This window comes from Metopolophium dirhodum, chromosome 1 (genome assembly GCF_019925205.1).
Source record: "Metopolophium dirhodum isolate CAU chromosome 1, ASM1992520v1, whole genome shotgun sequence".
Lineage (NCBI taxonomy): Eukaryota > Metazoa > Arthropoda > Insecta > Hemiptera > Aphididae > Metopolophium > Metopolophium dirhodum.
In genome coordinates this window covers 114,768,245-114,784,078 of record NC_083560.1, presented here as the reverse complement: position 1 = coordinate 114,784,078, position 15,834 = coordinate 114,768,245, and the positions used below count along the sequence as shown (strand labels likewise).

Genomic DNA, 15,834 nt, shown 5'->3' with positions numbered 1-15,834 from the left:
TCTCGTTGTTTTTTTTCAATATTTTAATTATAAAGGTAGATAAGTTGATACAATACAAAAATGTGAAAATTCAAAATACCTATAACTCCCTCTTATAGTTAAATTGATGATTATAGTTAAATTTACCCTAATATCAAAAACCACAAAAGTGTATTGGAAAATACGTGGAACATCAATTTAGGACGTGTAAAATAAAGATAACAATTCGTTTAGCACCCTAATATTGATACAGCTTCATTTTTCGAAACGTATAACACATTAACCTATGATATATTATAAACGTCTACAATTTTTTTATGGGTGGGGGGGGGGGGGTGATGTTTTGATCTTCAATACAGTATGATAACGTAAGCGGCTTTTTTATATTATTTTAAACACACGTTTTTTATTGATACTTAAAACATGTATTTTAATCGTTTAAAACAAAATCAATAAGTTTTTTTTATATTTTAAATGTGTTTTCAACATAACAACCCTGGGTGCATCATGCGTAGGTAGCGTAAACTATTATATTATCATTGCAGATTACGAAGAGTTTACATAATGTAAAATAAATAATAATTTTAAATCATTTGTCTAGGTACTTACAATTGTTAGGGCAGTACTGCCGGGTATGGCCAAATGCCCTGCAATTATGGCACATAATTGTTGGCCGTCCACGTGCCCATCTACGTGCCCATCTACATGCCCATCTACGTGCCCGTCCACGGGTATAATTGACGTTAGACCACGATGGCCCTGCCGGCGCTGGTTTTGGGCTCGTATTTTGTGTGGACAATTGTACTATATTGTAATAATAATATAACATTTTTATTTTGAACCTAAATGTTATTACTTATACAATTAAGGACCGTTCTTACAATGTCCAGTTAAGTGTTGGTCAACGATAACCGGCTGATAACAGATTTTTTAACGGCAGAATTCCGCCGGTTCAGTGTCCGTTAACTTTAACCGGATATTGTAAGAACGGCCCTAAGTTTTTAAAATACTATGCTGTTGAAACTAACCGACTGATACGATCGATGTTACGGTGTGCCCTAATGCGTCCAACGCGTTCGAATAAATTGCCGTGGACGGTGTGGACGAGTGTTCACCATATCCGCCACGTCCACCACGTCCACCACGTCCACCACGTCCGTGGAAATATCCGCCACGCATAATCTCCCCGCGATCACGTACCAGCTGGCCACGACTACGTACAATCCCACCTTGGCCAGGATTATAGTTTTGAGGTGGAGGCCGGTGATGATTTCTGCCTCTCGGCCATTTTCCCGCATGTATTGTTTGCGTGGGCCTACAACGTTTTATAAATGAGCAAAAATTAATACTTAATAACATTTTGTTGTAAAATATATTTCATAATTATAACATTTACATAGGTAAATAAATTTAATTTGATGATCAACTTACATAGATGGGTTGCATACCACTATTTTATACCGCCAAGGTACAATGTCAGCCAACTGTGACCTTACCAGGGACGAAAATGCCGCATAGTGAATCATTTCAGACTTTGGAAATGCACAAATGAATGAAGCAAGGCCCATCGCCACTGTTTCATTAATTTGGGCTTCCAAAGTCTGAAAAAACCTCACATCATCGCCCTGTATTGCCCATATTACGAAGTTGTCACTGACTCGGACAACCTGTCCTAAGTGCACCGTCGCCCACAACCTGTAAAAATATACATTGAAGTGTAATACAATTTAACTACACATTGAACGTTTTGCATATTGATACACATTTAAATATAAAAACAATGAAATTACTCCGGTGTTAAAAATTTATTTGCCAAACATTTTTGAAATAACGTGTTTGTCGACGCGCACGTTATTTCGACGGGTAGAATTTTGACTGTGGAATTCGTCGAACCATTAAAAAAATCAATTGGTGTCTCCTCTATTTTGGCTAGATGGTGAGATGGTATCTGAAACTACATAAGTTACATATTTTAATATTTTATATATTGCAGTAGGTATTATGCATATAAATGGTTTAATGGTTAATAAAAATGAAATCTTACGTTTTCGGGATCGCAAACTGTGACTTTTAACTGCAGGCCGTTAAATGTCGTCTTTAATAAATCATGAACCTGGTACCAATTAAGTTCATCTAAATTACAGCCCAGTTTCGGGATAATTAAAGAACTAATCGACGATTCCTTCAATCTATCCCTTAACTGGACCAATGTGGTGGCTAGGGACTGGAGAGTTGGCTTATGGTGGTATAAAACTTTGGTCACCAGGTAAAAAATATAAAAATAATTTTCCTGGTCAACCCTCAGTTCTGCCACCCCACCTACTCTGACCCTTTGGTCCAGGAGGACGCTAACATGACCATAGTTCAGCCTGTAACATAAATCGATTTAAGTATAAATGACCTTAAACAATGAAAATAAGTATTCAGACAACATATTTTTAAATTTTAACTTCTAAATATACATATTTAACTGTTTAGTACGTCATTTATATTTTTGAAAAATGAGTGTAATAGATATGAAATATGTATATCAACCTTACTTAAACTGCACCGCAACACCCCTACTCATTTGGAAATCTTCCGACACGCAATGTGCTACGGCGAAAGTCCCTGCAGACGTGATCGAATTGATTTCTTCGATAATTGTGTTGGACGACAATACGATTTCAGCCATGCTGCAATACATTTATAGTAACATAAATTACCAATGCCATGGAAACATTAATACATTGAGTAATACAATTATGTATGAATATTTTTTTTTTGTAATGAAAAAGTGGTGAGCGAGCATTCTTGAAAAATCACCAGTAGGTATACACAGTGCCGCTGAACTTCAAAAAATTGATTACAAAACCACTTATTGGCCACAAAAACCTGCAGCATTTCTTTTTTTTTACTTTATATATTACACGTAATTTTATTTAGTCATATTTTAAGAATTAGAGAGCTCCGTGAGCTTATAGTTAAGAAATACAATTTTTTAAATGTTTTAATTTTAAATTTTAAATCTAATACTATAAAATCACAAGAAAAACAGCTGATCTATAGGGAATTCATGGAGGGTCTCATGGTGGAAAAAATTAAACATCGCTCCGTTTCCCCAGTCCGCCGGACCGATCCCGTCGATTCCCTATAGCGCGACCAATCGCGTACCTTCGCCGCGACGGCGGTGGTCGGTTTTTAAACGTTTTCGAAAAATGTTACGCTTTTTACGCTGTTTTTCGACTTTTAGACATTTTCACATATAGTTCGTTTTTTTTAAAAGCCGCGTGGTTTGTACGCGATATTGGTCCATAGCCATCACAATCGACGTCAGCGTAGGTCGTTATTATTGCTTTTCGTTTCGTCTTTTCAATTGCCGTTTGTGCTCTATTTGTTAAGTTTATTTCTTTTGAACCCCGTGAATATGCGATTTGTACACTTAAAAATTCGCGTTCACGAAATGTCAGTCGGTCTTCGTTCCAACGCACAAGTGCACAATAAATATATACTGTTTTTTTTGTTTTGTTTTTGATTCAATAAATATTGCATTATGTGATTGTAGACGTATTATTTGGTCTTTAATAACGTAGCTGGTATATTGGTTAATGTAAACACAATTAAATATATTATTAAACACAAATAAATGTATTATTCAAGCATACATAATAACGGTCAGATAAGTGAATAAAATCACAATTAAAGTTTAAACAGTGTGTAGAATTATGATACATAGAATTATATACGATTACATCGATGTATATCGAATATATTGGTTTACGTCGCTCTGTAGACACACAGCTTAACTGTTGAAGTTTTGACCGCAGTTGGCATCACAAACTATGGCTCGATAGGTTAGGCGTAGGTTCCCCAAACGTAGTATGATAGGTAGGTTCGGGTTCGAAACCGTCGTAGTTCTCTTCGGGCGGCAACGACTGTACCGTGTATTCTAAGGCACGGCCGCCCGTCTATTGGCTTTTTTACATTTTTTTTCACTTTATATTTCATAAATAATATAATAATATACATGTTAATTTTACATTATATGACTGTATATTATTTATTATGTACCTATATGTTATTTAAATTATTAGGAATTCAACACATATTATTTTCTTTAAATTGTCATTGTTATTATATCATACTAATTATACTAATAATCATACTTATTTTTCGTAAGTTATTTCGAATGTTGTGTGATTGGGTTTATGGAAAATACTATTTTTTCTCTTCACTAATAGCAGCTAGACATACTAGACTTATTTTCTGCAGCACATTGCTCGCTATCCGACTAAGTCGACTAAGTCGGATAGCCAACCTAGCTGACGAACTTTAAAGTTAATAGATTTTGACTTAATATGACTGACTTTCTAGACACTCCAACACGGTTTCGACTTTACACTTTTTACATAAGAAAAAGCACCGGTCATGTGACGGCACATACCTACCATTCTATCCGCAGTAGACGGATTGCTCATTTTGATTTCGTCTTAGACGGTGCTGACTGACTTGCTTAACACTTAAACATGCAGGTTTTTACATTTTTTTTTTTTTGATATAATTATATATACATTACAGGTACATGTTTATATGTATTGTATTGGTTAATATAATATTATGTATCTATATGTTATTTTTTTTATGAATTATAATAAATAGGTACAATATATTATAATTGTTTGTATTAATATTGTATAGTTATAGTTTTTATTTTTCGTAAATTATTTCATAAGTTGTGTAATAGGGTTTTCACTTATAGGCGCCCAACGTCGGGTCTGCAATCCACCGCAGGTAGATTGCCTACTTGATATGCTGTAGCACATTGTCCGCGATCCGACGATTTCGGATTGCCTACCTAGGTGGCTAATTGGATGTTAATCGATTTTGACTTGAGATGACTGACTTGCTAGACAATCCAACTCGGGTTTTGACTTTACACTTTTTACATAAGAAAGAGCACCGGACATGCGACGGCACATACCACTCTATCCGCCGCAGGTGGATTGCTTATTTTTGTTTTGTCTTAGATGGGTAATGACTGATTTGCTGGACACTCTAACATGTAGATTTTCGAATTAACATTTTCTTACACGTACAAAAAAAGCACCAGACATACGCTGGGGGATAGTATTATCATTAAATTGCCGGTTTTCATGGGCCATGGGAGATTTCTAGACACTGAATCTTGACTTTCAAACGTTCCCACCTTCGAAACGAGACCGCCGAAGAGCCAGGCCATACAGAAATTCTTATCACCTTCTACATGTTTAAAAGCAACATTTATAATTCTAATGTGTCTCCAAAATCGGTACTCACTTACAACTAACACGGTCAAGGGGTCCAACTATTTTTTTCGATTATTCACCTATCTACGCAACTAACGGGGTCCGCAATCCACCGCAGGTGGATTGCATACCTGGTGATATACGCTTCGCACATAGTCCGCGATCTGACGCAGTCGGATCGCCTATCTATGTGATTTTATGACTGATAGCTAGACAATCAAATAAACCTATCGACTCTACACTTTTTAACAATTTTAACAACCAAAAGCAGCGGAGAAATGGGAGATGATCCTGGAGATCGTATCCAGCCTATCCATTTACAACGTTCGTGACGGATTGCTAGACGCTCAAACTTTTAAACATTCCCGCCAAAGCGCCAAGCCTTATCTCCAATCCATATCACTAATCCTTATCAGAAATCCTAAACTTTCGTCTTACAGCTTTTGCGACTTTTATATTCCAAAATTGGTACCCACTCTCAGCGAGTCCAACTTTCCCAGAGTTTCACTTAGAGCTAGTGTCTTATAAAATATTAGTAATGTAAAATTTCAAAATACTTACACGTTTGATATTTTATAGGTAGGTGCAGGTTAAAAAATAAAAATGACAGTTTATTTACTATTTGGTATGTATTAACTGTGTAAAAGTCAAGACTCTAAAGGCGTTCAACTATTTGTTGTACGGCCTTTTATAGACTTTGACTTGATCACTCCCTCCTCTCACTCTACTGACGTAGGTGTACATGGTACACCACAACACATGGACTGTCAGACAGCTCATTGGTCGGCAGTCGGCACAAAATATCCGATAAAATTATATAAAGATTAATGAGAGTCTATGATGGAACTATTGGAAAATACGTATACCTATAGTTACATTAAAATTTAATATACTTTTTTTTTTTACTTTTTCAGGAAAAGAACTTTTAAATTCGATAGTCGGTAGGTTACTTATAAGTTATAACAAATCTATAGGCGCATAATCATTATTTTAAATGTGTCAAATAATTAATTTACACTTTCATCGAATTTACGCAAGCAAGGATTATATATTATAATATAATCGTCCATTGTCAATATAAAATATATAGCCACCATCCCCCACCCGGGCATGGCAGATACCTACGGGTGCCTAAATTAAAAATTCTGCCATAACAAACACACACGAGTAAACAAATCTGCAGTACCACAGGCTAATAACCTAGTAGTTGAAGCCTTAACCCTAATAAAAAAAAAATATATATATACAAAATAATATTTATTAATTTATATGGACTTAAAACTATCGGAATATGTATATATAAGTAGGTAATATATACACATTTAATAATAAATAGCACAACCTAAAAAGATATAAAATAAAATAATATTTTTAATTTTTAATTTTTATAATATCTACATACGTCATACACATTAATACATTATACATACATGCAAGACTCCTAAGAAGTTTCCTATTGTATAACCATATTGATGTGTATAACCAGCTTTTTAATGTTCATGATTAATTAACCACAGCGGTTTAAACGCGAGAGGTTGGAACGTGGCGTTTCAACCACTTTGGCACAATGCAACCACACAAGGCGTTTTCAACGCAATAAAATAAAATATTATATAAAAATACGATAATACCTATGATAAATGAATTGTATTAAAAATGAAATATGGCCACAGATCTGAGGTGCAAATATTATGCTGACCATTAACCAAACAATATACATATAATATATACATAGGTATAAGCATTGGCGCAAATAGGGGGGGTGGCTTGAGTCCCCCCAAAAAATTTAGTCAATTTGCGCCTATGCGTATAAGAATATTTAAATGTAATAGGTAGTTATAATTAGTACTGAATGGTAAGATGTAGCTAAAAGCTTAAATAACTAAATCAGTGCATATGAATATCGTAATAACATAGTTTTCATTTTGACTTTTGAGGAGACTATTGTTCTAGAGATGAAACAAATTTTTAGTAGTTTGTATATCATATCAATTGTGATAAATTATTAAAAAAATTTAGTTCGGCGCCACTGATTATAACGCGTACCTACGCTAGCGTCTAAAACGCGTAGTGTGTAACCAGCTCAACACCAAAAACCAAAATCGATTTGCCGTACAAAATACAAATTCCTGTTTTTCCTTAATTTTTTTTTTGTTTTTCCGGGTGCTTTTCAAAATTACTAGGAAAAAATACTGATGTTGAAAATTGAAGCATTATTTATATATATCGACTACTATCGTGTACACGGGCACAAAAAAAAACAATTTCCGCAAAATGTTTATATGGTCATTTTTAGTACATAATAAGGTTAGGTTAGGTTAGGTATATTTCTATACAGAAATCGGCTTACTGATTCACATCTTGACGACTTGTTAAGAGTAGCATGCAGCAACTACAAACCAGATATGTCCAAAATAGTGAAAAAACTATCTCAATTTCAAAATTCACACTAATTAAATATAAATATTTTATTTTAAATATTTAATTAGTGTGAATTTTATTAGGTTTATTAAGAATAAATATTTAATTACATTTTTTTTATAATAAATTATATACAATATATTACAATATACACAATATATAAATTTATTTTTAGTTTTTTTTTTTATTTCCGTTCTATTCATTCCAACTTGCGGCCCGCGTAATATTTTAAAATATTTTATGTGGCCCAAATAAAAAAAAGGTTGAGTATGGCTGCCCTAGACGGTAACTGCTGGCCTCCTTTCTGGACTTATTGTATCTGCTCCTTGGCAAACTGCCTGTTTTCTTCCTGACCTTCCTCATGACACCTGACATATTCAATCTGCACTGCCTCTTTGATCGACTGGTACTTTGGGTGGTTCATCTCTACTTCAAAAACTAATTTGAACGGAGTCATACCTATTGAACGCTGATATGACCCATTCAACGCCATCTGGACTTTTGGTACCTGACGATACCACTGATCAGGCTCATTCATACTTAGTTTTGCTAATACGTTAATAATAATGGCATTCAGTCTTTCCACTTGACCATTAGCCCTCGGTACACCTGTGGTTATGAGAATGTGACGGATCTCTCGTTCTGAACAATAATTACCAAAGTCTTTTGAAGTGAATGCAGTCCCTCTATCCGACACTAGCTTTTCAGGGTTACCAAAGGTAGCCTCCATCACTGCCAACCTGTCGATGACTTCTTTAGCTGTGACGCTTTTTGTAAGAAATAACCAGCAGAATTTGGTGAAACCATCGATTACAGCTAAAATGTGTCGATATCCCTTCGGTGTTGGTGTCAGCGGACCGAGGAAGTCTATATGCCACATGGACAAAGGGGTATCTCCTTTGTCAATGCTGTGTAGGAAGCCCTCTTTTCTGCCTTGCTTCCGATTAGCGAGTATACAAGTGACACAATTATTTATTATCTTGCTAATTTTATTCCTTAAGTCAGTGATGGCATAGTCACGTTGGATCAGGGCTTCAGTCTTCATTATCCCAAAATGACCAATATGGTGTGCCTTCCTTATCACTTCATTTTGCATCTTACATGGAACCACTAGCAAATTTTGGCCATTACGAATCTCGTATATCAACTCTCCGACTGTAGTGAAAGTTTGATCATCGATAGTCATCTGTTGTATACGGAGATCTTCTTGTTGAGCAACTCTTGGTCTTGCTAAGAATTCACTGTGGATTGCAATACACATAGGACACCGGCTCGGAGAATCAACGTGAGGCATCCGTGAGCCAGCCCTATTGTTCAATGACGTAGTCGTATTCGGTAATCAGTAACGCCCATCTGGCTACTCTGGTGGCTAGTTCCCTTTTCTCTAGAGTTTTGGTAAAAACAGCGCAATCGGTCACTATCTTGAAACTCAAGCCAAGTAGGTAGACACGAAACTTTTTTAACGCCTCTACTATCGCTAGCACCTCAAGTTCGTAACTATGAAATTTCAGTTGAGCTTCGGACGTTTTCTTACTCATATAACAGATCGGGTGTAATCGTTCATCATCATTATCGTCGGACTGAAGCAACACAGCTCCAAAACCGAACTGGCTGGCGTCTGTATGCAATTCGGTGCGGACGGCTTCGGGGTTGTAAATCCTAAGTATTGGTGCTGCCGAGAGACATTGTTTTAACCTGTCCACCGCTGCTTCCTGAGGCGGTCCCATATGAAACGGCACTCCCTGCTTCAGTAAATTGCTCAGTGGTAGTGCAATTTGCGAATACCCGCGTATAAACCTGCGGAAGTATCCAGTAAGACCTAAGAAGCTCTGTACGGCTTTGGCGGTTCTTGGTAGTGGGAACTTCTGTACTGCAATTGTCTTTGCTTCTGATGGACTCACCTCATTGTGCCCGATATAGTATCCCAAGTAGTCTATGGAGTCCTTTAAAAATTGGCATTTAGACCATTTAATATCTAGTCCATTTTCGGCTGCAACATGTAACACAGTCCTTAATCGCACCAGGCCATCCTTAACATTTGCCGCTATAACAATCAGGTCGTCCATGTAAGCTAGCAGGTGACCAAGTCGAATGAGGTCACGGAAAATTAAATTTACATATCTCTGAAACATGGGTGGTGATATACATAGTCCAAACGGTATGCGTAGGAACTCATACTGACCGTTAGGTACAACGAACGATGTATACTTGACACTAGCTTCATCTACTGGAACATGGAAAAATCCGTTCCGCAAATCAAGTGTCGAAAAAACCACTGCGCCTCGTAGCCGATCGATCTGGTCGTCGATTAACGGCAACGGATAACGGTCCCTTACAATTTTTTTATTTAGCTCGCGGAAGTCGATACAGAGTCGAAGTGTGTCATCTTTTTTTTTTACCAACACGACAGGACTGGCATACTCCGAGCAACTGGGCTGAATGATACCTTCAGACAACCATTCCTGGATCTGCTTAACCACCGCCATCTTCTCTCGCGGCGCCAACCTCCTAGGCAGCTGGAATATTGGAGTCTCATCAAACAGGACAATGACTGTTTTCATTGGTGCCGTAACACCTTGTACTGGATGGTATGTATCGACCAATCCCTGTACCACGGCCGATTGGGCTCTCACGCCTACATCCAATTCGTCGACATTAGTATTGACGTTCATTAACTGCTGAGTGGTATCAACATGGGCAACAGACTGCGGGCTTACCCTTAGCACAGCGTTAGTCTGGAATAATGGCCGACCTAGAATGACGTCATACCCGATGGCACCATCGGGTACAGAGTACACGTCAACCTGGTAGCTCTCCCCATCCACGGTGATTTCACATTTGAAACGACGATCTGTATGAAAACATGCGTCGGCTGGTCCATTCAACTGGGTACGGCTGGGAATGCTGTGCATGCCACTCAACCTTTTCAAAAACGACTCGCGGCACAAATGCACATCACATCCAGTGTCAACCAGGGCTAACGCCTCCTGGCCCAGGATATTTACGGGTTTTACGATTCTACCATCAGTATTGAGGGCGTTGACCTGGTTGACCTGGTTAACCTAACCAGGTCCACCCGAGTGGCCAGACGCACCTGCATGTTGGTTGTCGGGCTTAGTTGGACAAGCAAACGATTTGTGCCCATACGCTCGACAGGCAAAACATTTGGGTCCTTTACCCGCATCGGGACACTCCCGCGACTGGTGTCCTCGATCACCACAATTGTAACACCTTATTTCTACCGGTCCATCATGCGCGGGCGTGGAAGGTGCCCTTCCGGATTCGGCGTTCCGTCTTTCGCACATCCGATCATACAACTCCAACTTAACTTTGAATTCAGGGATGGACGTTGCACCATACAGTATACTCTTGTTAACCACCGCATCTGGAATCCCACAAATGACGTAGTCGATCAGCGAGTCATCGGAGACACCTCCTTGCATTGCCAACTCACGCATGCGATACAAGTATTGCAACAACGTCTCATTTCGCTGCTTAAAATCGGCGGAGAGCAATCGGTAAACATCTGCTGTTGTTAGCCGACTCCGAAACTCAACAAGCAATCGAGCGCGTACCTAACACTGTCCATGAGTTCAAACCATCTTCCGACCTAACAAAAGCCTGCGCCGTTCCTAAGAGCAAACGTTTGCAGTAAACAAACTTGTGTAGGTCTGACCAAGCGCATAGCAACGCCATTTCCTCGAAGTCGTTGAGCCACTTCACCACCGAACAATGGCCATCACCCGTGAAGGGCGACAACGCGTCTTGGACATCTCCGAATTTCATTGTATTACTACTTGCAGCTTCAGTCTCGACGTGAACACTACTGATGCTCGGCGACTGCTTCCTAGCCGCTGACTTCTGTTTACGAGGAGGCATTTATGCGCACTCAACTCTCACAATCACACAACACGATAATAACAATTAGCCGTAATCACTATTCACGGTTCGCACTTTATCAATGATAACAGCGCAATCACATCGGCTAATACAAATACCGCGGTATGTTAGAGAATAACCACGGTACCGATACAATAAATTTCGTTGCTGATAAGCGGAAATTTGAGGTTCTGTAAATGACGATGTACAACAACCTCCGACGTGCCACGTTTTTCCCGCGTGAGAAACAACCAAGGCGTACCTTGTACGCCGTACGACAGCTTAAGACACGGGTAAGCGGCGAATTTCGAACCACGCACTATTACGTAAACGAACGACAACTCGCGAACAAGACAGTCGGTACAGGTCTCTTCACACCGGCTATTCAATTCGGAATAACAATTTTCGCTTATGATCCCGGACAGGCCCCCAAAATGTGGGATCAGTAGGAATAATGTTAAACGAATTAAACTAAGACTCAATATATTTTAACATAGCGACAACAAATTGCAAACAATTAAATAAAAACAAAGTAGAGTAACGACAACAACAGCACTATATCTCGTCGGGCGTCACAACATCACTAATCTCCACGGGCAGATCATCACACTGCCTTGACCTGACTTGGTCGACACCAGTGTTGCCACCCCACATATATTATCATTTTGGTGTTGCTTATAATATTAAAAAACATTTAGATCCAGATTTTTCTGATGAAACTATTAGATTGGTCATAGGAGTAGATGGCTTGCCACTATCCAAAAGCTCTGGAAGTTGTTTTTGGCCAATTTTGGGGTATATTAGACAAAATAAAGATCAATCAGTATTTCCTATTGGCATATATTGGGGCAACCGTAAACCAGACAACAGTAATGATTTTATTGATTTAGACAATAAAACACTAACAGTTGCAGAACATAAAAATCTTGACATTGACTCATTTGTTGTGATACACCAGCTAAAGCTTTTCTACTTTTAATGAAGAGTCACACAGGTTTATTTTCTTGTACTTGTTGCGCCGGAATAGTTCATACGAATTTGTAGCCGACTACTCCGACTCGCATAGCTAATCTCGAGATGGGTGACCAATATTGCGGAATATAATGTAACACAAAATGTATGCTATAATAATAATAGTATATTGAAAAAATATAAACACCAATAAAATAATAATAAATACGGGCGCCCTTTGTTACAATAACATATATAATAAAAATATAAAATAATAGTACGATCAGTTGATCGATACGTAAAACAATAATAATTGGAATATGATAATATAAATGATAATATAAATGATACTATAAATGATCGATCACCCGGTATTGATAACGAATTCGACGGGTCGCTGGTGTGGACTGCAGTGCTGCCACCCGGAACACGAATATGATGATGATTTCGACGTGAAAACGCCTCCAACGGGGATTCCCGAATTGACACTTGCGTTAGTGCAAAACCCGGAAACACGCACCCCGCCAAACGATATAGTTTCGGGACGGCGGCGACACACGGTGGTCAGTTCCACACGATCAATGTGGTATAGAACCGGACCGATGCACAACGCATTGACACACGGCGATGTCGTGCACTCGCACGATCAACGCGATTACGCGGACACAGAAGGGCCGCGCGAACAGCACAAACGCCCGACACAAGAGAGCCAAAACAAGGCGATGACAAATAAGTCACCGACACACCAAGCGAACACGTAATCCAAGTCCAAGCTGCGATTACGACGACGATAGTGACAAAGGTCGTAAAAACCTGTCGTAATCTAGCTGGACTCTGACCCGGTATTACCTTCAGTGAATCGTCTGTAACAAAAATGGTGCGGCACGAACAGTACTAGATGTACAGTTGAAGGTAAATATCTACATAAACGTGTATGTTTCTCAGATTTGGAATGTTCTAAACGTAACCACAACAATTTTGTTCAACAAATTCAACGACAGTATCATTCTGCAGATGGTAAAATTAGTGAATTACTAAATATCCCAGGTTTAGATGTTAATAAACAATTTAGTATTGATTACATGCATGCTGTGTGCCTTGGTGCCATGAAAAAACTACTTATGTTTTGGAAAGTTGATAAAATTGCTCGTGTTGATTTCAATAATCAAAAATTTAATACTCGTGTCATAAAACAAATTTCTGAAAGACTTTTAACATTAAAAAAACAAATACCTTGTGATTTTGTACGTAAACCTAGGTCATTAGATAAATTAGCTATATGGAAGGCAACAGAGTTGAGATTATTTTTTTTATATGTTGGACCTATAGCAATTTATTCAATTGTTCCTAATACAATTTACCAACATTTTCTATCTTTAAATATTGCTATGACTATATATTTGAGTCCGAATTATAACCATTTATCACAGTATGCAAAATTATTTATGCATGATTTTGTGAAAAAATTTGGTTCTATATATGGTGAACATTTTATATCTCACAAGATACATGCATTGATTCATTTACATGAAGACTACGAGAGTTACGGTTCTCTTAATAATGTTAGTTGTTTCAAATTTGAGAATTACATGAGTACGTTGAAAAATATGGTTCTTAAAAACGACAAACCTCTCCAGCAGGTAGTCAAAAGATGTGAGGAACGTCATGCATCGTTATCTTTTACAACAAATTTGTCAAAACCCAATAATATTTTTATAACATACTAGCTGATCCCGTGCACTTCGTTGCCCGTTAAATGTACCAGCTCTATATGACTCAAACTTTGTTCAATTCGTTATTTAATATTCGGTGTATGGTGTTCAAAATTTATCTTAACTTCTCCGTTACACGGAATAAAAAATTCTGATTCGCAGCAGTATATTATCAGGTAGGCAATCTATCTGCGGTAGATCGTGGACCCCGTGCTGTTTGTACGTAGGTAAGTGTATGATTCAACTCTAAAGTATCAAAGTTATACCAAGTTTGTCGTATTCCACCTATGGTGGATTAATATAATCAATTAATACAAAATCCTAACCTAACCTAACCGTACTAATATCAGATGAATAAAAGAAAACCAAATTTAACCATTTTTAAATTAGCGCCTGTCTTCTTCCCAGAGGTCTAATCTACACAAAAACATTAATTTATATATCTATACTTTAATATATATAAAGCTGTATAGTTTGTTTGTTTGAACGTGCTAATCTCAGGAACTACTGGTTTGAAATGAAAAATTATTTTCTTGTTGTCCATTCATCGAGGAAGGCTATAGGCTATATCATAACACCACGCTACTACAAATTTATAGAAGCCTGGGGAAGTGCTCAAACAGGAATTTTGAGATTTACGGTGGAAGTGTTTGTTTATATAAAGGTCGCTATTGGTTTATAGAAGAATAATTTAAAAAAAAGTTTGAGCCAAATCGGACCAGCCGTTCTCGATTGATGAGGTAAAGGTATGTCCACACTAGTGCGTTTTTGTTTTCATCTTTCGATTCCACTTGCGTTTCAACTTGCTCTTCGTCATTCGATAAGCGCATGCGATTGTTGAGTGCTTTAAACGCATGCTTCTTTCTGTCCACATCTGTGTCTACGCCAGCAGTCGTTTTTCACCGTGCGGTATAGTTAAAACTAAAAGTATGTCATATTCAAATTTACTTTTAGGTATTTCTGCAACGTACTATATTATCGTGAATGCGAAAAAAAAACGTGAGAAAAATCGTTCCAAATAGATAAAAAATTATTTTAAAACACGAAACTTCGGTATTATTAACGATTTGCAATTGGATGAAGACTTCCTGTTTGGAAAATTTACGTGAATGTCCAAAACAAATTTTTTTTCGTTATTAAAAATGATCGAGCCCGAAATTGTAAAACAGAATACCAAATTAAGAGAGGCAGTATCACCTAACATAAAATTGTTAATAACACTTCGGTATTTAGCTACTGGTGATTCATTTTCATCTCTTATGTACCTATTTAGAGTTTCCAAACAGTATATATCAGCAGTGTTGCCTGTGGTTCTTAAAGCTATAGTGAAAGCACTAAAAAAGTACATCAAGGTAAGTGGATGAATATTGTAACAATAAATAAAAACGATTAGGTACAATTTTTACTAAATTATATTATTTTATACATAATAGACAATAGTTATGACTAATATATCGATTAACTTTTATTAATATTTATACATCTATGTTTGTTAGAATTTTTACCTTATATGTATAATAATTAATAATTATTATGTGTTGTATGTTTGAAAAAAATCTCTAAGTCCTTCAAACGTTCTGCTGTTATCTTGCGAAACCGGGCTAGGTGATATACGTTCCTGCATAATT

General features: G+C 37.4%; 2 protein-coding genes across 2 annotated transcripts; both read right to left on the bottom strand.

The window, feature by feature from the left end:
• Nucleotides 1-568: 568 nt before the first annotated feature.
• LOC132952062 (uncharacterized) lies at nt 569-2,653 on the bottom strand. The gene is made up of 6 exons (XM_061024196.1): nt 2,520-2,653; nt 2,024-2,348; nt 1,770-1,933; nt 1,411-1,674; nt 1,008-1,294; nt 569-783 (listed from the first exon to the last, which is right to left on the bottom strand). The coding sequence occupies exons 1-6, from the start codon at nt 2,651-2,653 to the stop codon at nt 569-571; spliced, it is 1,389 nt and encodes a 462-aa protein (XP_060880179.1).
• Nucleotides 2,654-10,726: 8,073 nt separating this feature from the next.
• On the bottom strand, nt 10,727-11,122 carry LOC132952045 (DNA-binding protein HEXBP-like). Its single transcript, XM_061024173.1, has one exon. It carries the CDS (start codon nt 11,120-11,122, stop codon nt 10,727-10,729), a length of 396 nt encoding a protein of 131 aa, XP_060880156.1.
• Between the last annotated feature and the right edge of the window lie 4,712 nt (nt 11,123-15,834).